At 37.0% G+C, this 25,614-nt stretch overlaps 1 protein-coding gene across 1 annotated transcript in view; it reads left to right on the top strand.

Annotated features, from left to right (window-relative positions):
• ACBD6 (acyl-CoA binding domain containing 6) overlaps nucleotides 1-25,614 on the top strand; it is a 205,584-nt gene that overhangs the window by 96,307 nt on the left and 83,663 nt on the right. The window contains exon 6 of the mRNA XM_005690940.2: nucleotides 5,793-5,882. Within this exon, the coding sequence (XP_005690997.1) occupies nucleotides 5,793-5,882 (90 nt within the window). The remainder of the gene's footprint in view (nucleotides 1-5,792; nucleotides 5,883-25,614) is intronic.

Genomic DNA, 25,614 nt, shown 5'->3' with positions numbered 1-25,614 from the left:
GAAAAATGCATTCTGAACATCAAATTATGCTCAGTTACATTAATACAGGCAGCACCATTTAAAAATCAAGCCTATATTAGTACTTCTTCAGACCTTTTTCATCTTCCCCAACTGAAACTCTACTCATTAAACACTAACTCCCTATTCCTCCCCTTCCCCCAGCTCCCTGGCAGCCACCATTTGACTTTCTGTCTTCATGAATTTGACCGCTCTAGATACTTCATGTAAATGGGATCGTCACAAGACAGCACATACTGTCACAAGTATTTGACACTTATTTCACTTAACATAATGTCTTCAAGACTCATCCATGTTAAAACATGACAAAATTTTCTTCCTCTTAAAAAAAAATGAATGATATTTATATGCATATACTGCATTTTGTGTATCTAAATATCTATGAACAGCTGGGTTGCTTTCATATTTGGGGTATTGTGAATAATGCTACTGTGAATGTGGGTGTGGAAATGTTTGTTTGATTTTTTTTCCAACAATTTATTATGAAAAATTGTACACATACCAGAAAGTTGAAAGAATTTTACCGTGGACATATATCTTCCTATCGCTAGATTCTACCACTGATATTTTACTATGTATGTTTGCTTTATCAGTATTTAGCCATCTCTTTATCCATCTGTCGATCTGTGTTACTTTTTTGGATGTGTTTCAGAGTATTTTATAGACAATACATTTTCTTCTAAATACTTCAGTATATATATCATTAAACAGAGATCAGTATTAGTCTGGTTTTTCTCTTAATGTAAAATGTATATTCAATGATAGCTCAGTTGGTAAAGAATCTGCCTGCAAGGCAGGAGACCCTGGTTCGATTCCTGGTCGGGAAGATCCACTGGAAAAGGGATAGGCTACCCACTCCAGTATTCTTCGGCTTCTCTGTGGTTTAGCTGGTAGAGAATCCGCCTGCAAAGCAGGATACCTGGGTTCAAGCCTGTTTCATTAAGCTCCTTCAGTCACTTGCAAAAGTTAATCTTTATATGGTATTCCCTCATGGCTCAGAGGGTAAAGAGTCTGCCTGCAATGTGGCAGACCTGAGTTTGATCCCTGGGTCAGGAAGATCCCCTGGAGAAGAAAATGGCAACCCACTCCAGTATTCTTGCCTGGAAAATCTCATGGACAGAGAAGGAGCCTGGCGGGCTATAGGGTTGCAAAGAGTCAGACATGACTGAGAGACTTCGCTTTCACTTTTTTCAATTAATATTGACAAATGCATGTACCCATGTAACTCCTGTACCCATGTACCCATGTAACCCAAACTCCTATCAAGATATAGAATGTTACTGTCACCCTAGAAAATTCCCTCATGCCTCTTCTCAGCTGGTTCTTTCTCCTCATCCCACAAAGGTAATCACTGTTTTCTAATTCTTCTACCATATATTGGTTTTGCCTGTTCTAGAACTTTACAGGTGAAATCATAAAATGTACTTTTTTTTTTTTTTGGTATAAGGCTTCTTTCATTTAACATAATGTCTTTGGGTCATTGATATTGTATAGATCAGTATTTCCCTTCGTTTTTATTGCTGAGTAATATTCCATCATATGACCATGAATATATTGTGTATTTATCCATTGCCTTATGATGACACCTGGCTACCTTATTATGGTCACTGGATTACTTATTACCTTATACAGGATGAAGTAATATCTCTATTGCTTACTCCTTGACCCTTTATGGCTTAGTAAATGCTTATAAAGGGATCTTTTAAAGTAGTGTATTTGAAGTCGTTCTGAATTCCCTGATAGCTCAGCAACACCATTTTTTTTTAATCTTAGGTCTTAGCCAGTGAACAAAATATTCACTTACTTTAAATGTGGATTAGCTTCCATGCTAGTCACATCTTGAGACTGTAAACTACCTCCCGATATTACTACTGTCTGAGTTTTTTAAAGAACACTGTTGGTTTACTCTTGAGAGGCGGGTGGCGGTAGGAGGCTTTGTGTAGCTTCTGGTGGTGGCAGGTGGGGAAGTTCTCACTGTAGCCAGATGCTTTACCAGCAGCAGCAAAGGGTAGAAGATAGGGATAGGAGAGAGGAGACAGACATTACAGGTTATTGGTAGCTGAAGTTAATCAGTTGTAAATTGAAACCCAGTTTTTTTGGAGAGAGAAATTCAAGTTGACCTGTTTACAGTATTTCACTGAGTAATTAGACTGTATTATCCTATACAGTGGCTTCCCTCGGAGCTCAGTCAGTAAAGAATCTGCCTGCAATGCAGGAGACCCAGGTTCAATTCCTGGGTCAGGAAGATCCCCTGGAGAAGCAAATAGCAACCCAATCCAGTATTCTTGCCTGGAGAATCCCATGGACAGAGGAGCCTGGCAGGCTCTCAAGAGCCGGACTTGACTTAGCGAGTAAACCACCACCATCATCCTATACAATCTTTGATAGTATGGCAACTCTTACAAATTTAAACATACCATCTTTGCCATGTTTTCATCTGCTGTATATATAGTGTACATGCTTTGTATCTATTCTCAAAATACCATAAGAACATCAAGATTCACTTTATAATACTATCTCTTTTCATTTAATTTGTGATATCCAGGAGAAAATGTAATTTTAAAAATTCTTCATGGTTTAAGGACAAGTAACCAAGGATAGCAAAGGAGCATTTAAAATATTAAGACCCATCTGTATTTTCCAGAAGGTATGAAAGTAATACTACTTAATAGGTTAGCTGCCACCCTGCACTCTCAAAGCACTTTAGTCATTCATCTGTCTGAGGTAAGACGGTATTTGCACCCTTGGTTAATAGATGGGAACTCTCTTCCCCTGACCCCATGTTTTACTGTATTTGAATTCCAGAATATATCCAGAGCTTGCCAAACAGTGCTTATTGTCTTCTGGTGGTCTAACAAAGATTCCTCTTAATAATGGCTTCCCCTGCTTATATCCTAAATACTTCTAGGATATTTTTTCAGAAGTTATTAAAACTCAAAGCAAAGAAACAATTGTCAGTTTTAGTGGTAACAGTAAAAATAAATTTTAACTTGAAAATTTGTAAGAGATTATTCATAGATGATAAAACAATTACATATAAAATAGGTAAAATAGAAGTTTGTATAAAATCTTTAAACAAATATGATGTGTACCTAGTTGATGGTTTTCCTTCTGGAAAAGAAATTATGGAATCCAGTATCTCAATTTAATAAATTTAAAAATTGTACTATATTGGTCCAAGTATATTTGTGGTTAACAAAAAGAAAGGACAGAACCACAGGTGTTCATTTACTGATTTCATCAGTAGGGGTTATGAGGGTAGCATCTCTGCAAATTCCTGGTTATATATTACTTGAGCCAATAATCTCAAAGTACAGTATGATTACAGGGCCTCTGTAATGTGAAGAAGTAAAGAGTTATCACATACAGCTACCTGGTTATGCTGGTCTTTGTTCATTTAAGTGCAGGAACTTTTTGAAGGCAAAAATTCCAAAGCCTGGTTTATTTTATGTATGCTTATTTACAAGTATATTTAATCCTGCTCTTGTTTTTGAGCTTAATACCGCATAAAAATATAAATCATTAGGTGGTCATAATGTAGCTCTCTTCAGCACTTCTGTAGAAAGTCATTGTCAGAGAATTCATTCTAATTCAAGGTTAATTAGTGTACCATTAAAATAATGCGTTACAAAAATTAATTACACCGCAGGTCAAAAAACCTGTTAAAAAGCAGAGTGTAAATGTCTGAGAGCACATCGTCCTCCTTAAAACATTGCTATACGAGTGCCACCCTTCTGGAAAATATCTCCAATGTGAAAATCACTACTGAGGTCCAGTCATAGGTGTTTCCCTAAAGTAAATTTTTGGCACCACACATGGAAAATTTAAAATATAACTCCCCATTAACAGTAAAATGTGTTGCTTGTCTGCTTCTGCACCGAAACAGCTAAGGATTTATATTTAAGCATTAATCAGTGGAACCCAATTGGGTTAAACCTAAGTTAAGTCAGGAATCTTTTTGGGAAATAGAAATTATCTGTACACCTTACAGTAAAAATACTAGGTATATTATGTTTTCTTACTTAACTATTAGGTAGTTCTGGTAGGTGCCCTATGTAAGTCTGTCACACATCATTTTAACTATATGGTGATTCTTGTTCATAATTTGATAGCCATAAAATGTACCCTTAAAATTAGAACTAAAAATAATACAGACTTTGACATTTTACCTAATTATTTTAGCGTAAAAGCTATGAAACAGTTATATAAAATATAAACTGAATTCAAATATAAACTGAAATCAAATATAAAATATGAATTATAAAATACTTTACACATTGGTATTTGTTCTGAGAATCAAATTAGAATATCTAATTATTCATATGGAGGGTTTTAAAATGAGTTCCCCAGTAACAGTAAATCAGTACACATTAGAGCTGGGGAACATTTAACACAGGCAACACTGTTCTCTATCAACAATACATTATTTATTTGGCTTTTAGATTTGTCTCCATTTAAAAAAATTATTAGTGGGCTCTGAACTAATAATTAACTAAGTGGTTTTGCTGTTACAATAAAGTGTGACTGGTTTGCCCACATTTAAAATTTCTCTGCTTCCCTTCTCCTTTGCATTTTGCATACAAAACATATTCACAGGTAAGTAAAAATAAATTGAGCAAATGAAAGAAAAAGGAAAGGACGATTTTTAAGGAAGAAGCTGTCTTACTTTGGGTTTTTGTTGTTGTTTGTTTTTTTCAAGAATAGCTCCTGGTTAATTAGTTGAACGAATAGGTATGTGAAGAGAGTCTGAAAGATGAAGAATGTAAGTGGGTTAAGAAAAGCTTTCTTCAAAGGTGCTTTTTACTTGTAAGTCCCCTTTGTCCTAGCTTATATCTGTTTAAATCTTTTCTAAAATGACATAAAGCAGGGATTTCAACTTAATGTGAAAAAACATTCCATTCTTTTAAAAATGACAACATCACTACCATCCTCAAAAAGTAGTGTTAAGCCATAATCACTCATTTCTTCAGAAAAGCCCTTAGCTTTGGGGGTTTTGTTTATTCTTTGGACCAATTAGGCTCCTTTTGTTAACTAAGCCAAGATTTTCTGACAGTAGAGAAAAGAATTAACGCATCGACAGTGTTCGTCTTTGGTAGCCAGTAGTTAAAATTGTGTAATAATTAGTACGCTGCCTCCTAACAGTTAACTGTCCTGTTTCACAAGTGGCTTTCATGGCCAACATTTGAAGTTAAATGCTAGTAGACTTGTACTGATGTTTGGGGGGTATTTCAGGGTGTAAATTTGGGCTATGAAGGGGAAATGCTTGTGATTACATTTTCTTACATTTTATGGAATAAACGAGTAAATTTAGATATATTACATTCAGCTTATGATCTCTACCTAGGTTTAAGTACCTTTTTTTTTAACTCATAACAGTTGCTTCACCAAAAGTAAACATAATAATTTAAAATTAATCTCTTTCATTTCATCCAAGTACTTTAAAATTTACAAAGTGTTATCGTGTAGTTCATACGTTCAATAAATATTACTGGTATTATTGTTGTTAGTATTAACCTTATCCCCAGTCTGTGGATAAAGAAACTGATCAGTCTGAAGAAAGTCACTGGGCTAGTATCTAACAGATCCCCAAAGTACAACTCAGGAATTCCTGTTGTTTTCATTTACTGCTTTTCCCATAGAACATTTTATATGAATCATTCTTAGAATAGTTAACCTATATTTTTACTTATTTCTCTATCTGTCTTAAGACCTTGTGTCTTTTGTATGGCCCACAACTGGATTAACAAATTCATTTGTCTTTTTCTGTGTTTTAGGGCAGAACTTTACTCCACTGGGCTTGTGATCGAGGACATAAGGAACTAGTCACAGTCTTGCTGCAATATAGAGCTGATATTAACTGTCAGGTAAGAGCGATGAGAAAATTCACCCATTCCAGTCCATCTTAGTTCGCTGATTCCTAGAATGTCGGTGTTCACTCTTGTCATCTCCTGTTTGACCACTGAACTGAACTGAAGAGTGATGAAAAGGGAACATTTTTTAAAAATGAAGTAAAATCTATATAAAGTAAAATTTACCATATTAACGGTTTTAAAGTGTACAGTCCAGTGGCATTAATATATTTTAACAATGTGTACCCATCACTACTGCCTTGTCCTAACATTTTCATCATCCCAGAAGGACAAGGACAGTTTGTACCCGTTAAGTTGGCACTCCCTATTTCCCTTCCATTCCAGATCTTAGCAACAGCTAATCTTTCTGTTCAATGGATTTGCCTGTTCTGGATATTTCATATAAATGGGACCATAAAATATGTAGCCTTTGTCTCTGGCCTCTCTCACTTGGCGTGTTTTCAGAGATTATCCATGTTGTAGCAGGTAATGGCACTTCTTTCCTTTTTATGACTAAGTAATATTCTATCGTATGTATAGAACACATTTTATCCTTCATCAACTGATGAGTAATTGAGTTGTTTCCACCTTTTGGCAATTGTGAATAATTGCCGTGAACAATTTGCATACATGTTTTTGTTCAAAACTTGTTTTCCGCTCTATTGGTTCTGTACTTAGGAGGAGAATACCCTATATGGTTATTTGATGTTTATCTTTTTGAGGAAACTCCAAACTGTTTTCTGCAGGAGCCACACAATTTTACATTCCCACCAGCAATGCAGTGCATGAGTGTTTCAGTATTTCCACTTCTTCACCAATACTCGTTATTTTCTTGTTTAATAGCCATTCTAGTGAGGTGTAGTGATCTCATCGTAGTATGATTTGGATTTGCATTTCCCTAGTGAGTATTTTTTCATGTACTTGTTAACAGCTTGTCCATCTTCTTTGGAAAAATGTCTATTCAAGTGTTTTGCCCTTTTTTAAACTGAGGGGCTTTTTTATATTTAAGAAGTAAAAGTTCTTATATTCTGGACCTTAAAGCATTATCAGATGTATGGTTTGCAAATATCTTCTCCCTTTCTGTGGGTTGTCTTCTCACTTTCTCGATAATATCCTGTGGTGCACATAAAGTTTTCAATTTTGATGAAGTTCAGCATATCTGTTTTCTTTGCTTGGTTGTGCTTTTGGTGTCATACCTAAGAAACAATTGCCAAATTCATGATTATTAAGATTTACCATGCACTCCTAGAAACTCTGTACTCATAACTAACTCCCCATTCCCCCACCCCACCCCCCCCATAACCCTAGCAAGCACCATTCTATTCTCTCTCTTCAAGAATTTGACTACTCTAGATACATCATATAAGTAGAATCATACAGTATCTGTCTTTTTGTGATTGGCTTATTTCATTTAGCATAATGTCTTCAAGGTTCATCCGTGTTGTACCATGTGGCGGAAATTTTTTCCTTTTTAAAACTCAATAATGTTGCATTGTGTGTATATACCATATTTTGTTTATCCAGATATCCATCTACAGACATTCAGGTTACTTTCACCTTCTGGCTATTGTGATTAATACCTCTGTGAATGTGAGTAGCAAATATTTGTTTTGAGTCCTTGCTTTCACTTCTTTTGAGTATATACCCAGAAGTAGAATTGCTGGGTCATAGGGTGTCTTTAATGTTTTGAGGATCACCATACCATTTCCACAGTGGCTGCACCTTTTTACCTTCCCATCAGCAATGCAGAGATATTCCAGTTTCTCCACATCCTTACCAACACTTGTTATTTTCTGTATTTTTGATATAAGCCATCCTCGTGGATGTGAAGTGATATCTCATTGTGGTTTTGATTTGCATTTTCCTAATTATTAATGATGTTGAACATATTAATGTTGACCAGTGAATACTGGCCATACATTCATCTTCTTTGGAGAAATGTCTGTTCATGTCCTTTGCCCACTCTTTAATTGGGTTGTTTGGGGTTTTTTATTGTTAAGTTGTAAGATGTGTTAGTCACTCAGTCATGTCTGACTCTTTGCGACTCCATGGACTGTAGCCTGCCAAGCTCCTCTGTCCATGGGATTTCCTAGACAAGAAGTAGGTTGCCATTTCCTTCTCCAGGGGATTTTTCTGACTCAGATATTCTAAATATCAGTCCCTTATCATATACACAGTTTACAAATATTTTCTCTTATTCTGTGGGTGGTCTTGCACGCTGCTGATAATAGTGTCCTTTGATACACAGCAGCTTAAAATTTTGAGGAGTTCACTTTATCTATTTTTCCTTTTGTTGCCTGTGTTTTTGGTGTCATATCCAAGAAGTCATTGCCAAATGCCATGTCATGAAGTTTTTTCCCCCATATTTTCTTTAAGAGCTTTATAATTCTAGCTCTGTTTTTTGACCTGTTTTGAGTCAAAGGTCACCTAAGAGTCCAGCTTCATTTTTTGCCTGTGCACTTTCAGTGTTCCTGGTGCCATTCAAAGGTTGAAAAGACTGTCCTTTCTTCACTGAATGGTCCTGACACCCTTGTCAAAAACCATGTGACCATATGTGCAAGAGTTTGGGATCTCCATTCTATTCCATTTGTCTATATGTTTGTCTTTATGCCAGTACTGCACTGGTTTAATTACTATATCTTTGTAGTAAAATTTGAAATTAGGAAATGTGAGACTTCCAACTTGTTTTTCAAGATTTTTGGCTGTTCTGACTCCTTTGTGTTTCCATGTGAATTTTAGGACGGATTTTTCTCTTTTTACAAAAAAGTCATTAGGGTTTTGATAGAGCTGGCATTGAATCTGTATATCAATTTGGGAGTGCAGCTTTCTCCTGTTCTCTGAAAGTAAAGCGAAGAATGAAACCTTTTGTAAGCTAAAATGATGGAAAGCGAAGAAGAAGCAGTTACCTTAGGACACATCTTGCTAATGCATGCACGGAATAAACTGAGATAAAGCACTGATGCTGGCGCAGTTAAAAGTTAAGGTGGCTTCGTGCTGAGATGCAGAGTGTAGTTGCTGGAGAAGGAGCACCACTCTTGGCACTCAGAGGGCACACTCCTCTACAGTGCCAGCTGCAAGACAAAGACTGAGTGTTCATTTTGCTTTTTGCCTTTTTTTTGTAAAAGCAAAAGTCCTCTAGATTTTTTTTTTTGGGGGGGGGGTTAGCAAAACCAGGTACTAAGGTAGGTCTTTAGTAAAGTGAAGTGGTATAAAGCAGACTTTTAAAAGCAGGGATACTCATATTGTCATTTTAACAGTGGTTAAGTCTTCCAGTCCATGGAATGACTTTTCTTTATTTGTGAGTGACTCTAATAAATTAGAGAATTTATTTCAAAACTATTTTATAATTTTCAGTGTACAATTCTTTTGCCTCCTTGGTTTGGTTTATTCCTAAGTATTTCATTCTTTTTTGACACTACTGTAAATGAAACTGTTTTCTAAATTTCACTTTCTGATTATTCATTGTTAGTGTTTAGAAATGCAACCGATTTTTGTGTGTTGATTTTATATCCTGCAACTTTGTTGAATTTCCTTAATAGTTCTAACAGCTTTTTGTGGAAGCTTAAAGATTTTCTGCATATAAGATATGTTGTCTATGAACAGAGATATTTTTACTTCTTCCTTTCCAGTTTTGATGTCTTTTATTTCATTTTCTTGCTTAATTGCTCTAGGTCTTCTAGTACTATGTTGAATAAAATAGTGAAAGTGGGCATCCATGTCATATTCAGGAGTTTGCTTCTTAATTTAGTATGTCAGATATAAAATGCTTTTCCTTTTCATAATATTTGTTGTCATGTACATCCATTCCACTTTAGTCCATGACCTCACCCTGAACTTTTAATCAAGTCTGAAATATTTGGTTCTAACTATACTCTCCAATTCATTTCCCTCTAAATCTTATTTGACCTTATGGAAATCCCTAGTGCCTTGACTGATTACTTCTTCCATTTTAGCTCATTTGTCCACTCTCATGCTGTTATTGTGTTCAACTTCATTCCCATTCCCTGTTTTTCAGCTCTGGTAACCATCTGGCAAAACTTTAATTCTGATTAATCCAGTCGCCTGCCTTCTATACGTCTACATTTTGGCTCTAGGCAAAGCTAGGAAAACAAAATCACACATCCCTGATATTATCAAAAATGATGGTATCAATCTTTAATTTTGGCTGGCATGTCTTAATCGTCCTTCTTATTCTCACATTTTCTCCTATCTCACAGACAAAACAGAAGAAATCTTTATCAACAATATGTATCTCAGCCAGTAGTTGCACCAACGTGTATTTCTTCTTGTCTTCTCAGACAGTTAAAACTTGCAATATCTAGCACTGAACTTGCAGTTCATGCTCAGTCGTGTCTGACTCTTTGCAACTCTGTGGACTGTCGCCCACCAAGCTCCTCTGTCCATACAGTTTTCCAGGCAAGAATGCTGGAGTGGCTTGCCATTTCCTCCTCTAGGGGATCTTCCTGACCCAATGATCAAACCCACGTCTTGTGCATCTCCTGCATTGGCAGGCATTCTTTACCACTAGCACCACCACTGAGCTTACTCTCAACTACCACTCCCATCCTCACCCAGTAACTGGCACCAACATCCACCCAGTGTCCTAGGAATCAGCCTTGATTTTTCTCTTGTTTTTCACATCCACTGAAGTCCTCTAGATTCTATCTCCTAAGTATATCTCAAATCTGCCCGCTTCTCTATTTCAACATTGCCAGCAGCCACCATATCCTTGCTTCTAATCTTGATGTTCTTAGATGTATTTCCCACTTTTCATCTGGAGAGACTTTTTAAGATGCTAATTTGCAAATATTTCTCTTGTTTTCCTTTATTGCTCTAAAATTAAATCTAAATGTGATTTGTCCTGTGAAGCCCTTCATGATCTGGGCTTTGCTTACCTCTCCACTTATTTCTCAACACACTCCTAGCTTATGCACCATCCCTGCTACGATAAGTTTCACTGATTCTGAAGAACTTGACATGTTGCTCACCTGTTGGGCTTTTTAGATAACTGTTTTCTCTCTTCTTCATTCTGCCTCCTAGGCCTAATTTTACATATCATTTCCTCCAGGAAGCCTTCCTTCACTCTGCCCAGATAGACACCTCCACTGTCTCTTATCGCTCCCTGTTCTTAAGCTCATCAAAGAGCTACCACAATGCAGTCACCGTGTATTGTAATTCATCGTGTACATGTCTATATCCTCAGCACCACCATATACAAGTACCAGAGTATGGTTGTCTCCAGTAGCCTGGATGTCTGACATATAGATGTTGCTCAGTAAATATTGAACAAAGTAATATCAGCTTATAAAGAAGCTGACAGAATGTTAGAAAAATAAATCATGAGAACCAGAAAAGGCCTAAGTATTTACCAGAACCTTTGGGTTTCCTTGTTATTTTATTAGAATAAATGTTTTTTTCCCATGAGACTTGTGTGCATTCTTCTTGGGCTAGTTCCCTAGCTTTGAGTCATAGATCCAAGTCATAACCTTAGGCCATATATATTTCACTTTTTTTCTTTGTAGGTTGTATATGTACAAAGGGAAAAACTCAAAAAATGCAAACAACTAATTAAAAAAAATTCTTTCTCCTTTGTTTCAGAACTTTTATGTACTAAGGAAAATTAGCTCTTTCTTTGTGATATAATAATTATTAAAATGTTTCTTCTAATACTTGTTATCACTTCATGATTTCTGTGATCCATCTAGAATTAGGATCACATGTATGTAATAGGAATTTTATTTTTGTCCAGATGATTAGCCAGTTCCAATAATGCTTATTGAATAATCTTCTCTCTGCTGATTTAAAGTGCCTTCTTTTTATATTCTCACTTATCTATGAATTTCACCGTATTTCTAGCTGTTCTTCTGTTGCTTTCTTTTTCTGCTCACATACTTGTGCTATGCTGCTTTAAATATTGTAGCTTCAAAATATGTTTTCATGCCTGGCAGGACAGATTACTTAATTACTTATTCAGAATATTTCCCGTTATTTTTGCTTGTCTGTTTCTCTGTGTGAGCTTTGAAATGGTCTTTCTAACCCTTGCTTCCCCCAGTTACCACCAAAACAGAAACTTATTGGTGCCCTCATGTCTTTAATTTGGTTTGGATCGTCAGGGGTAGTATTTTAGATGGAAGTGTCTCCAGTTTAGGCGTAGGCTGAGATTTTCGCATGTGGGTTTCTTGTATTCTATTTGTTTGAGTATTATAAGACAAACAATGTAAAAAACTGCCATATGTGGTTTTATAGAATACTCTTTACCTAACACTAAACGTCAGTGCAAAGTAAAAGTTCATGTAGCTTTTTAGGGTGAATAAGTTAGGACTCTATGCCTTTCCTCGCCCTTTTTGTCATCATATGACCACTCTGTGTTGTTCCTAGCCTTGGTTTTCCTTTGTTATTGACAGTCCTACTCCATATGATCCAGCTTCAGTTAAGGGACTGCTTTTGGCTTTGTCAGCTTGGGTTGCTAACATGCTTCCAAATCAGAGGGCTTTTGGAGATTTGCTCTCAAAATAGCTTTCCCCTTGTAATTTCTTCTTTGGTTTCCTTATTGAAAACTCTTTTCAAATATAGACAATACAAACATAGTAAATGGAAGGAAATGTTCATCTCCCTCATGACTCAATCTTTCTTAAACAACATTATTATTGACTGGTCTATTGGTTGCCAAAAAGGAAAATCAATTTTATTAGAAGTATTTGCTTGGCTACAGATCTTGGTACTAACCCAGCAGAGACAGGCTGATGTTATCAAGTATCTGAAGACTAATTTTTACCATTAGCCTGAAACGGAGTAGTAATTAAAGATATGTCAATGTCTACTCTGTGTTTTCCTGTCATTTTTACCTTTCAGTATATCTCATATATACTTTTATTGCCCTGCAGTTTCTACATTTTGTGACTCTGATGGAATTGAATCTTTTAATTTTATTTCTGAGAAAGATCCTTTATAGATTTCATTTGTTATCTGGCAGTATTATGTACGCAGTTTTGTCTTTTCCACTGCTTGGTATTGATTTTTAGTTCAGCTCTGGAAGTTGGGTTCATAACCACATTTGAGATTAGGATATAGGTTAAATACACACACACGTACCCCTCAGACCTCTTGAGTAAATTTGATCTTTAAGTCCTGAAGAAAGATGAAAACTACTCTAAAAGCACATTTGAAAGTACCTGAATGCTAAAGATTTATTTCTAGACTTCTCAGATTTATTGTAAAGTAACGTGAAAGAAAGAAGTGGGGTTGGGAGAGGAGGAGCACCGATGGTGTTGAATGTCTGCACTCTATTCTGGGTATTAAGCAATTCAGAAGGCGAATATTTTGAGTGTTACTAAAATGCTTGAGGACTTTGTGGTGTATAAATTACATGGACTTATGATTTATACAATGGCATGGAGCAACATGCCCTTCCACAGAATACTTTGGTGACTGTGTGTTAAAAGAAAATTTTGAAAATATGAGATTCAACCAAATTTATTGTGGTGACCATTTTGTAATATATACAAAAACTGAATCATTGTTATATACCTAAAACAAATGTTATATGTCAATTATATCTCAATTTTAAAAAAGAATACTTGTGAAATGAAAGAATGAGTAAACCTGAAAAAAAGAAATTCTATATGCCTATGTGGTTTTATGAAATAAATGGGAAATAAATACGCACACACACACACACACACACATATATATATATATATATATATTTTTTTTTTTTTTTTAAAGAATGGGGATAGTGACCATTCTAGGTTTATCCTGGTGTTGTAGGGCTTAAAATGCTGAAGTAGCCACACTACCTCAGGGCTGTCCTGGTTCTTGGCCAAGTCTGCTCTTTCCCAAGTTCACCAGGCATATTGCTGCTAACACAGCCCTTCCAAGGCTACTATTTATTGTGTCGCTGACCTACTCAAAACTCTCTAATGACTGCATTGCTTATAGGATAGATTCCAAACTCTATAGATTTGAATTCAGGAGGGGAGGGTGAGGAGGCACAAAAGTGTATAAATAAAACCATCTGTGATTCTATTATGTGTGTGGGGGGAGGGGTAAGATATAAAACAGCTTTTTAGTATTTACTGTGTACCAGGCATTTTATGTATCGTCACCATATCAGTCCTATAATGTAGGAGTATTATTATCTGCATTTTAGTGATAAAGAAACAGAAGTCATAGAGCTAGTAAGTGATAAAGTCTAGGCTTGAAAATGTCATTTTGGTTCTAAAGCCCAAGCCCTTATCCTCTCCTCTGTAAATTTTGAGTGCCTTTCCTGCTTTATTTGCTCTATTTACATAATGTGTGTGTGTGTGTATTTTTAAAGACATTTAGTACATTACTGCACATAAATATTTTCTTCCATTCAGTGAATTATCATTTCACTTGCTTAATAATATCCTTTGAAAACACAAAATTTTTAATTTTGATGAAACCTAATTTATCTGTTTTTTAATTTTGTTGTGTTTTTGGTGTTGTTTCTAAGAAACAATTGACTTGTTAGAGATCATAGTGATTAAGCCTTTTCCTTCTAATAGTTTTATAGTGTTATCTCTTACATTTAGGTCTTTGATTCATTTTGAATTAATTGTATATGATGTAAGAGAGGAGGCTGACTTCATTCTTTTACATATGGCTATCCAGATGTTTCATTTGATACCAGAAGATAAGCCCCACAGGTCAGAAGGTGTCCAGTATGCTACTGAAGAAGAGTGGAGGGCAATTACTAATTGCTCCAGAAAGAATGAAGCAGTTGGGCCAAAGTGGAAAAACACACAGTTGTGGATGTGTCTGCTAATGAAAGTAAAGTCCGATGCTGTAAAGAAAAATATTGCATAGGAACCTGGAATGTTAAGTCTATGCATTAAGGTAAATTGGATGTGGTCAAGCAGAACATGGCAAAGGTGAACACTGACATCTTAGGAATCAGTGAACTAAAATGGATGGGAATGGGTGAATTTAATTAAGATGACCATTATTTTCTGTAGACAAGAATCCCTTAGAAGAAATGGAGTAGCCCTCCATTCATAGTCAACAAGAGTCCAAAATACGGTACGTGGGTGCAGTCTCAAAAATGACAGGATGATCTTGGTTCATTTCCAAGGCAAACCATTTGACATCACAGTAACCCAGGTCCATGTCCCAACCACTAATGTCAAAGAAGCTGAAGTTGATGAGTTCTGTGAAGACCTACAAGATCTCTAGAATGACATCCAAAAAAAAAAAAAGATGTCCTTTTCATCATAGGAGATTGGAATGCAAAAATAGGAAGTCATGAGATACCTGGAGGAACAGGCAAGTTTGGCCTTGGAGTACAGAATGAAGCAGGGCAAAGGCTAACAGAGTTTTGCCAAGAGAACACACTGGTCATAGTAAACACCTTCTTCCTACAACACAAAAGATGACTCTACACAGGCATCACCAGATGATCAATACTGAAATCAGATTGATTATATTCTTTGCAGCTGAAGATGGAGAAGCTCTATACAGTCAGCAAAAACAAGACCTAGAGGTGACTGTGGCTCAGATCATGAGCTCCTCATTTCGAAATTCAGGCTTAAATTGAAGAAAGTAGGGAAAATCACTAGACCATTCAGGTATGACCTAAATCAAATCCCTTGTAACTATTCAGTGGCAGTCATGAATAGATTCAAGGAATTGGATCTGATAGACAGAGTACGTGAACAACTGTGGATGGAGGTTCATAACATTGTATGGGAGGCAGTGACCAAAACCATCCCAAAGAAAAAGAAATGCAAGAAGGCAAAGTGGTTGTCTGAGGGCACTTTATAAATAGCTGAGGAAAGAAGAGAAGTGAAAAACAAGGGAGAAAGGGAAAGATATGCCCATCTGAATGCAGGTTCCAGAGAACAGCAAGGAGGGATAAGAAGGCCTTCTTCAATGAACAATGCAAAGAATTAAAAAACAGAATGAGAAAGACTAGAGATCTTTTTCTGCTAGGCTCTTCAGTAGACTGTACACAACTGAGGAAAGAATCAGTGAACCTGAAGATATGTTAGTGAAAACTTACAAAACGAATGAAAGAAAAATAAAAAGCATTTCTGAGACATTTTGAACAATTTTATAAGGTGTAACATACATGTAAGTGGAATATCAGAAGAAGAGCAAATAGAGCAGAAAAAATATTAGAATGACGGGCCATTTTCCAAATTAGTGATACACACCAAATCACAAATCTAGGTTTGCTCAGCAAACACCAAACAGGGTGAATACCATTGTAAAGGGAGGAAAGTAAAAGGAGTTAAATGGAATAAGGTTTCTACATTTCATCCAAGTGGTAAAATGTCAGTAGGTAATAAGTAAATTAGGTAGTAAAATAAATAGGGAAAGGAGTACAGCAGGGCTGTCTGCCGTCACCCTGTTGGTTTAATCTATATGCTGAGCACATCATGAGGAATGCCAGGCTGGATGAGTTACAAGCTGGAATCAAGATAGGCGGGAGAAACAGCAACAACCTCAGATGTGTGGATGATACCACTCTAATAGCAGAAAGCAAAGAGGAAATAGAGCCTCTTGATGAGGGTGGAGGAGGAGAGTGAAAGACCTGACTTAAAACTAAATATTAAAAAAGCTAAGATCATGGCATCTGGCCCCATTACTTCATGGCAAATAGAGGCAGGTAAAGGTGGAAGGAGTGACAGATTTCCCCTTCTTGGGCTCCAAAATCACTGCAGATGGTGACTGAGGGCATGAAGTCAGAAGACATCTGCTGCTTGGCAGGAAAGCTATGACAAACCTAAACAGCGTATTGAAAAGCAGAGATATTACTCTGCCCGCAAAGGTCCGTATAGTCAAGGCTATCGTCTTCCCAAGGGTCACATACAGTTGTGAGAGCTGGACCGTAAAGAAGGCAGAACGCCAAAGAATTGATCCCTTTGAACTGTGATGCTGGAGAAGACTCCTGAAAGTCCCTTGGACAGCAAGAAGATCAAACCAGTCAATCTTAAGGGAGATCAACCCTGAATATTCACTGAAAGGACTGATGCTGAAGCTGAAACTCCAGTATTTTGGTCATCTGATGTGAACAGCTAACTCACTGGAAGAGTCCCTGATGCTGGGCAAGGTTGAGGGCAGAATGAGAAGAGGGCATCAGTGGATGAGATAGTTGGATGCCACCACCATGAACTTGGGCAAACTTCGGGAGGTGGTGAGGGACAGAGAGGCCTAACATGCTACAGTCCATGGGGTCACAAAGAGTTGGACACAACTAGGCAACTGAACAACAACAACAATAAGTAAATAATAATAAGTCATACATACACACACACATACACATACAGATACACACATACTACATCCAAGTGGTAAAATGTCAATACCAGTAAATAGTAATAAGTTATACAAACACACACAGGAAAAATAATACCTTTAGAATAATGATTTTAAAAACTATAAAAAATATAATAACAAACACTATAATTGATATGTAGGTGAACTTTTTTAAGCCTTCTGAACCCAGAGGCCTTAAATTATAGGCTCAATTTCTTTTAGTGATCCAAGACTGTTCACATTTTATATAGAGGTCAGTTTTAATAAGTCAGGGTTTTTCATAGAATTTGTCTATTTCACCTTAAGTTATAAAAGACTGACCTAAAATTATTCATAATATCCTCTTGCTATCATTATAATATTTCTAGAGTGTATAGTGATCTCTTTTTAAAATTTTTCTGATACTGATAATTTATTTTTACTGATTATTCTTGCTAAGGGTTTATCAACTTTATTGATGAGTTCAGAGAATGAACTTTTAGCTTTGTTGATTGTCTCCATTTTATATTTGGTGTCTGCATTGATTTTTGCTCTTTATTCTTTCCTTCTACTTTCTTTGGATCTAATATGCTCTTCTTTTTCTGGCTTCTTGACATGGAAGCTTACATAATTTATTTCCAACTATTCTAATAGGTATACTTAGAAGTATAAATTTCTCTTATGCATTATTTTAAATGCATGTAGCAAATTGTTATGTTCTATTCAAAATATTTTTTTTTAATTTCCACTATAGTTTCTTCAAATACAGTCACATTGGTGGTTACGGCCTAAATATATGCATGGCAGGGGGTGGGGTGGTTTATACAATTCAATCTATTAACATTATGTCTTTATATTTTAAGTGTGTTTGTTATAAATAGCATGTAGTTGGGTCCTGATTTTTATCCAGTGTGATCATCTTTATCTTTTAATATTTATTTACATTTAATGTAATTACTGATACAGTTCTGTTTAAGTTTACCATTTTTGTGTTTTTTTTTAGTTTGTCTCACCTGCTTTTTGTCTTTCTGTTTTTCCTTTCCAGGCTTCTTTTGTATTTGTCAAATATTTTTTATTATATCATTTTACGTTTTTTATTGTATATTTGTTATTCTTTAATAGATTCACTTTTAGTGGCCATGATAGAAATTACAGAACAGTCCCTTAACTTATTATAGTCTACCTTAAATTAATACTTTTGTCATGCCCTGAACACTGTGAAAAATCTTAAAATGGTTTAATTCTGTTTATTTTTTTCTAGCTTGTGTCGCTGTAATTGTATTACGTTATGCATGATATATTTTTGCTTCCCTATTTTCTACTTTCCTAACAAGATACTGTTTTTGCATTAGTCAGTAATCTTTTATCATTATTCACGTATCTACCCTTTCTAATGCTCTTTTGCTTCTTGCGATTTCCTGATTCTATCTGGTATCATTTTTCTTTTGCCTGGAGAACTTTAATATTTCTTGCAGTATTGACTTCTAGTGATGAATCATCTCAGCTTCAGTTGTCTGAGTATGTCTTTTCCACTTATAGGTTAGAAAGGTAATTTTGCTTGATAGAGAATTCTGTGTTGGCCAGTTTATTTTTTCTGCCCTTTAAAAGAGCTGTCATTCTATTATCTTCTAGCTCACATTTTGATTTGAGAAGTTGGCTAGAGTTCTTTTTGTTGTTCCTCTGAAGATAGCGTCTTTTTTCTCTGACTGCATTTAAGATTTTTTTCCTATATTTCATTTTTGAGCAGTAGTTAAGTGTTTTTGTTTGATATTTTAAATTCTGCTTGGGGCTCTACATTGAGTTCTTAATTACAGATATTATAATTTTCCAGGTCTAGAATGACCATTTGATTAATTTCACGTATTCCCTTTTTCTGTTGAAAATTTCCATCTTTTGTTTTCTTTCACATATTTATAATGATTATTGTGAAGTTCATATCTTTTAATTTATATACCTGAATCATTTTTGAGGCTGCTGCTTTTGGCTGTTTTTTGTTTATGAATCATAATTTCCTACTCATTCACATTTCTAGATTTAAATTTTTTTCATTTTGAAACGATTTCAAATTTATACAAATAATAAGAGTATGAGTCTTAAACCTTGAACTCAGTATTTTGCCAACATTATGCCCTACCACCGGAGAAGGCAATGGCACCCCACTCCAGTACTCTTGCCTGGAAAATCCCATGGACGGAGGAGCCTGGTGCACTGCCATCTATGGGGTCGCACAGAGTCGGACACGACTGAAGCGACTTAGCAGCAGCAGCAGCAGCAGCAGCATGCCCTACCACCCCTGTGCAAACAAGGACATTCTACTTTGTTGTTGTTCACTTGCCAAGTTGTGTCCTACTCTGTGACGCCATGGACTGCAGCCCGCCAGGCCTCTCTGTCCCTCATCATCTCTCAGTTTGCCCAAGTTCATATCCATTGACTCAGTGATGCTATCCAACTATTTCATCCTCTGTCGCCCTCTCTTCCTTCTGCCTTTAATCTTTCCCAGCATCGGGGTCTTTTCCAATGACTCAGCAGCTGTTCACATCAGGTGACCAGAGTACTGGGGCTTCAGCTTCAGCATCAGTCCTTCCAGTGAGTATTCAGGGTTGATCTCCTTTAGGATTGACTGGTTTGATCTCCTTGCTATCCAAGGGACTCTCAGGAATCTTCTCTGGCACCACAGTTTAAAAGCATCAATTCTTTGGTGCTCTGCTTCTTTATGGTCCAACTCTCACATCTGTATATAACTATTGGAAGGACCAAGGCCTTGACTATATGGACCTTTGTTGGCAAAGTGATATCTTTGCTTTTTGATACACTGTCTGAATTTGTCATAGCTTACCTTCCAAGAAGCAATCGTCTTTTAATTTCATGCCTGCAGTCACCATCTGCAGTGATTTTAGAGCCCAAGAAGAGGAAACCTGTCACTACTTCCAGCTTTTCCCCTTCTGTTTGCCATGAAGTGATGGAGCCAGATGCCAGAATCTTTGTTTTTGTAATATTGAGTTTTAAGCCAGCTTTTTCCCTCTACTCTTTCACCTTCATCAAAAGACTCTTTAGTTCCTCTTTGCTTTCTGGCATTAGAGTGGTATCATCTGCATACCTGAGGTTGTTGTTATTTTTCCTGGCAGTCTTGATTCCAGCTTATAATTCATCCCATCCAGCTAAGGAATGTTCAAACTATTGGACATTCTGTTATGTATGCATAATTCAGCCATCACAATCAAGATATCACCGCTGATATATTACAGCTATCTAATCTGTATACCAGATAGTCAGTACCAAAATCAGGTTGATTATAGTCTGCAGCCAAAGATGGAGAAGCTCTATACAGTCAGCCAAAACAAGACTGGGAGCTGACTGTGGCTTAGATCATGAACTCCTTATTGCCAAATTCAGACTTAAATTGAAGAAAGTAGGGAAAACCGCTAGACCATTCAGGTATGACCTAAATAAAAACCCTTACAATTATACAATGGAAGTGACAAATAGATTCAAGGGATTACATCTAATAGAGTGCCTGAAGAACTATGGACAGAGGCTCGTGACATTGTAGAGGAGGCAGTGATCAAGACCACCCTCAAGAAAAAGAAATGCAAAGAGGCAAAACAGTTGTCTGAGGAGGCCTTACAAACAGCTGTGAAAAGAAGAGAAGCAAAAGGCAAGGGAGAAAAGGGAAGATATACCCATTTGAATGCAGAGTTCCAAAGAATAGCAAGGAGAGATAAAAAAAAGTCTTCCTCAGCGATCAATGCAAAGAAGTAGAGGAAGACAATAGAATGGGAAAGACTAGAGATCTCTTCAAAAAAATTAGAGATACCAAGGGAACATTGCATGCAAAGATGGGCACAATAAAGGAAAGAAATGGTATGGACCTAACAGAAGCAGACGATATTAAGAAGAGGTGGCAAGAATACACAGAAGAACTGTACAAAAAAGATCTTAATGATATGCAGATGACACCACCCTTATGGCAGAAAGCGAAGACGAACTAAAGAGCCTCTTGGTGAAAGTGAAAGAGGAGAATGAAAAAGTTGGCTTAAAACTCAGCATTCAGAAAAGTAAGATCATGGCACCTGGTCCCATCACTTCATGGCAAAAATAGATGGGGAAACAGTGAAAACAGTGATAGACTTTATTTGGGGGTGCTCCAAAATCACTACAGATGGTGATTGCAGCCATGAAATTAAAAGATGCTTGCTCCTTGGAAGAAAAGTTATGACCAACCTAGACAGCATATTAAAAAGCAGAGACATTACTTTGCCAACAAAGGTCCATCTAGTCAAGGCTATGGCTTTTCCAGTAGTCATGTGTGGATGTGAGAGTTGGACTATAAAGAAAGCTGAGTGCCGAAGAATTGATGGTTTTGAACTGTGGTGTTGGAGAAGACTCTTGAGAGTCCCTTGGACTGCAAGGAGATCCAACTACTCCATACTAAAGGAAATCAGTCCTGAATGTTCATTGGAAGGACTGATGCTGAAGCTGAAACTCCAATACTTTGGCCACCTGATGAGAAGAACTGACTCATTTGAAAAGACTCTGATGCTGGAGAGATTGAAGGCAGGAAGAGAAGGAGACGACAGAGAATGAGATGGTTAGATGGCATCACCAACTCAATGGACATGAGTTTGGGTAAACTCTGGGAGTTGGTGATGGACAGGGAGGCCTGGCGTGCTGCAGTGCATGGAGTTACAAAGAGTCAGACACGACAGTAACTGAACTGAACTGAATCTTCATGTCATTCAGGTGTGGCCAGTTGGCCCTAGAATATATTTTATAACAAAGGGATTCAGTTTAGAATCACACATTACATTTATTTATTATGCCTAAAATAGCCTAAAGAAACTAAGGATTTCCTTCAGTCTACAACATTTATACAGCTTCTCCTTGACAGTTATGACTTTGATACCTTTAAAGATTACAGACCAGTTATTTTACAGAATGTTTCTCTGCTGGAGTTTGTCTAATGTTTCCTCCTGATCACGTTGTGCATCTTTATCAGGGGTATCATAAAAGTGATACCGCATTCTCATTGGAACGTGTATCCAATGGCACATAGCTGCAATTTGCTTCATTACTGATGAAATCTTTTTTATTTTGATCACTTGGTTAAGATCATTCCTGGCCAGATTCTTCATAGTAAAATTATTTTTGTCCCTTTGTAATTCATTTCTATTTTGTGGGACAATATTTGGGAATATTTGTCCTCATCAAAATTTCAGTTTATTTACACTTTTATTTACATCAGTTTAGATTCATAGTTTCCTTGTTATAATGTAATAAGGTCCAACTCTTTGCAACCCCTATACAGTCCATGGAATTCTTCAGGCCAGAATACTGGAATGGTTGAGCAAACTCGGGGAGATAGTGAAGGAAGGAGAAGCCTGGTGTGCTGCAGTTCATGGGGGTCACAAAGAGTTGGACACAACTTAGCGAACAACAACAATAGTAATGCTCAGATTATTACAGATTTGGCCAGTGGAAGCCATTTCAGTCTGGCCTTTGTGTTCTATTGATATGTGTGCAGAATTCTTTGAGAATTTTTTCACTCTCTGGTATAACAAGAACTCCCAGGTTCATCTTGAACTTTCCCTTTTTCCAGGCCTGGAAATAGCCATTTCTCCAAAGAGCTCTGGTTCAGCTCAATAGAGAATGGTATTTAGAAACCAAGATCTGAGCATTAGATGTGCTCATTCCTGTTGGCTATCATTCTTCCCAGATTAGCTCATTATTATACACAGACATTTAAAAATCTGTGTTCCCTTTTCCTGTGTGTGTAGTTTACACCAGTACCTCTTCTTCTAGTTCCATGCCACAAGATTCATTGTTTTCTCTTTCTATATTTGTAACTCTCTTGTCTGACAGTGAGAACCCTGGCTTCCATTATCATATTTGCTTATTTGATCCATCTCTCATTCTGCTGCCACCCCCTCTCCTGCATGGATACACTCATCATACGGAAGCTCTGACAATTTGCTCAGACCACGTTTCTAGAGGATGCCCTCCTCATTCCTCTTGGTCTCTGACACCCTGAGCCAGGTCACACTCCCATGTGAGTGCCTTCCTTACTCAGCTTAGGCTTCAACATCCATGTCAACCTTTTGTGGGAGTATCTTCTTCACTCTTCTTGGTCTCTGAAACTTTGTACTGAACTGTCGTCCTGTGTGGACCTCCTCTTTACCCTGCATGAGCTTTGACACCACACACTAGGCTGCTGCCTTAACTGGACACCCTTCTCATCCCAGTTAGGCTCTGGATCACTTTGCTCTGGACAACTACTGCTCCCCTCTTGCCTCTTTCCACTCCACAAAGACACCTACCTCACTCACTCTTAACTTATGGCTTCAAAACTGAACTGTTCAAGAAAGGAAAAGGAAGAGCTATATCTCATGTTTTATGCTATATTGCACATTATGTATAAAGAACTATAGAGACAGTTGGTGGTGTTTTCCTCGAGAGGTCACTCCTTAGCCTTTATCAGATATATAATTTGAGGGGCTGATCATGTCACATCAACAAGGAATTGAGCTTTGTTGGGGCTGGGTAGCAGCTTTGGTTGGACTTAGTCCTGTTTTCCTGCGTATTTTGGGGGTGATTCTTTACGGATTTTGCTTATGAGCCTATGAGCCTCTGCCTCCCTGTCTTGAAAGACTGGTCAAGATGCAGTCTGATGTTTTTCCCTCTTTGAGCTTTCTTTTCCCACTTACTGCCTCCCACTGCTTCCAAATTTTGGCATAAGGTTCAGGCTGAGATCTTTTGTGTGAGGCAGGCCCCCTTCTTCAAGCAGGATTTTGTCTCAAATATTGCAAGACAGCAGATTCGTGTATGCTTTTTTAGAAACTCTGGCTTCCCACACATCCCCTGAATCCAGAAAATAGACCATGTGGGAGAACAGCTTTTTGTGTTTGGGACTTCTAAAATTTTTGAATTGTTGAGCCAGCCCCACACAGCCTCCGAAAGCTTTGCTGATTTTATTTTCTCGGGTGTCATTATTTCATTTGAGCCAGGCTCATCCTCAGCTCAGCCTATGCACAGAATCAGTAAATGCCCCCAGGTAAGAAAGCAGCAGGAGAGAGCCTGCTGCTGCTGCTAAGTCGCTTCAGTCGTGTCCGACTCTGTGCAACCCCATAGACGGCAGCCCACCAGGCTCCCCCGTCCCTGGGATTCTCCAGGCAAGAGCACTGGAGTGGGTTGCCATTTCCTTCTCCAATGCATGAAAGGGAAAAGTGAAAGTGCAGTCGCTCTAGTCGAGTCCGACTCTTCGCGACCCCATGGACTGCAGCCCACCAGGCTCCTCCGTCCATGGGATTTTCCAGGCAAGAGTACTGGAGTGGGGTGCCATTGCCTTCTCCGAGGAGAGAGCCTATTCTCCTCTAAATAGCTTTTTGATTTATTTTACTCAGTCTTTTTTGCTTCCATGACTCTTAAATAGCTCTAGAAATATAATTTTCTCAGTTTACCCAACTTCTTTTTCTTATTTTGGCTTTTGGGTAGAGAAAGTTTCTTTATTGTATCTTCTTCTATCCTCCCTAGAACTAGAAAACAGATTTTGGTTTTTATACTTCTTTTTCACTTAATGTTGTATAGTGCCATTTTTATGTGTCATTCAGTATTTTTCAAAAAAAAATTTTTTTTAATAGTTCATCAAATAGAGGGCCTTATATCCCTGGCAACAGTAGAGCACATGATATATGCAAAAATAAATGAAAAACCGTAAGAGAAGTGTGATGCATCTTTACAGAGCATTCATCTTCAAAAATTGGGGGAATATAGACAATTTAACTTAGACGTAGCTCCAAACATCATTTGATACAGAAACAAACACAGGAATAGGATATAAAATGCACAGAATTTATTTAGATAAAATAGGACCTTAAGGAAATTTCATGTTTTCACTTCTTTTTTTTTTTAATATTTAGGTATGTAAATATCATGAAGTATTTCTATTTTCTAATTTTAGGAGACATGTACTGATCTTCCCTTCTTTTGTCTGCTTTTAAAAAAAAAAAATCGTCCTGAGGAAATAGAGGAGGTTTGCCTTCTTTTTACTATCTTTTCTTTATTGTGTGCATAGACACGATTATTACTTGCAGAGTTGAAAAAAATAAATAATGAGGGTGAGAGTTTTTTACTGTGGAAAAAAGTTACAAATAAGAAAAGGGTAAACTAAACTCTGTAGTGTTGAATTATAATTGAAGGTATCAGTAAATATGTATTATTCCATATACACACAGATTGATACACAAACATAATGTATTATTTCATTCTTTCTTATGGCTGAGTAATATTCCATTGTGTATATATGCATATCACATCTTTATCTGTTCTGTTGAAGTATTTAGGTTGTTCCCATGTCTTCACTATTGTAAATAGTATTGCTATGAACATTAGGACGCATATGTCTTTTCAGATTAGTTTTCTTTGGATATATGCCTAGGGGTGAGATTGTTGGATCATATGGTAGTTCTATTTTTAGTTTTTTAAGGAGCCTTCA

Source organism: Capra hircus, chromosome 16 (assembly GCF_001704415.2).
Source record: "Capra hircus breed San Clemente chromosome 16, ASM170441v1, whole genome shotgun sequence".
NCBI lineage: Eukaryota > Metazoa > Chordata > Mammalia > Artiodactyla > Bovidae > Capra > Capra hircus.
The sequence above is the reverse complement of the archived record's forward strand: the minus strand, read 5'-3'. Positions and strand labels throughout refer to the sequence as shown.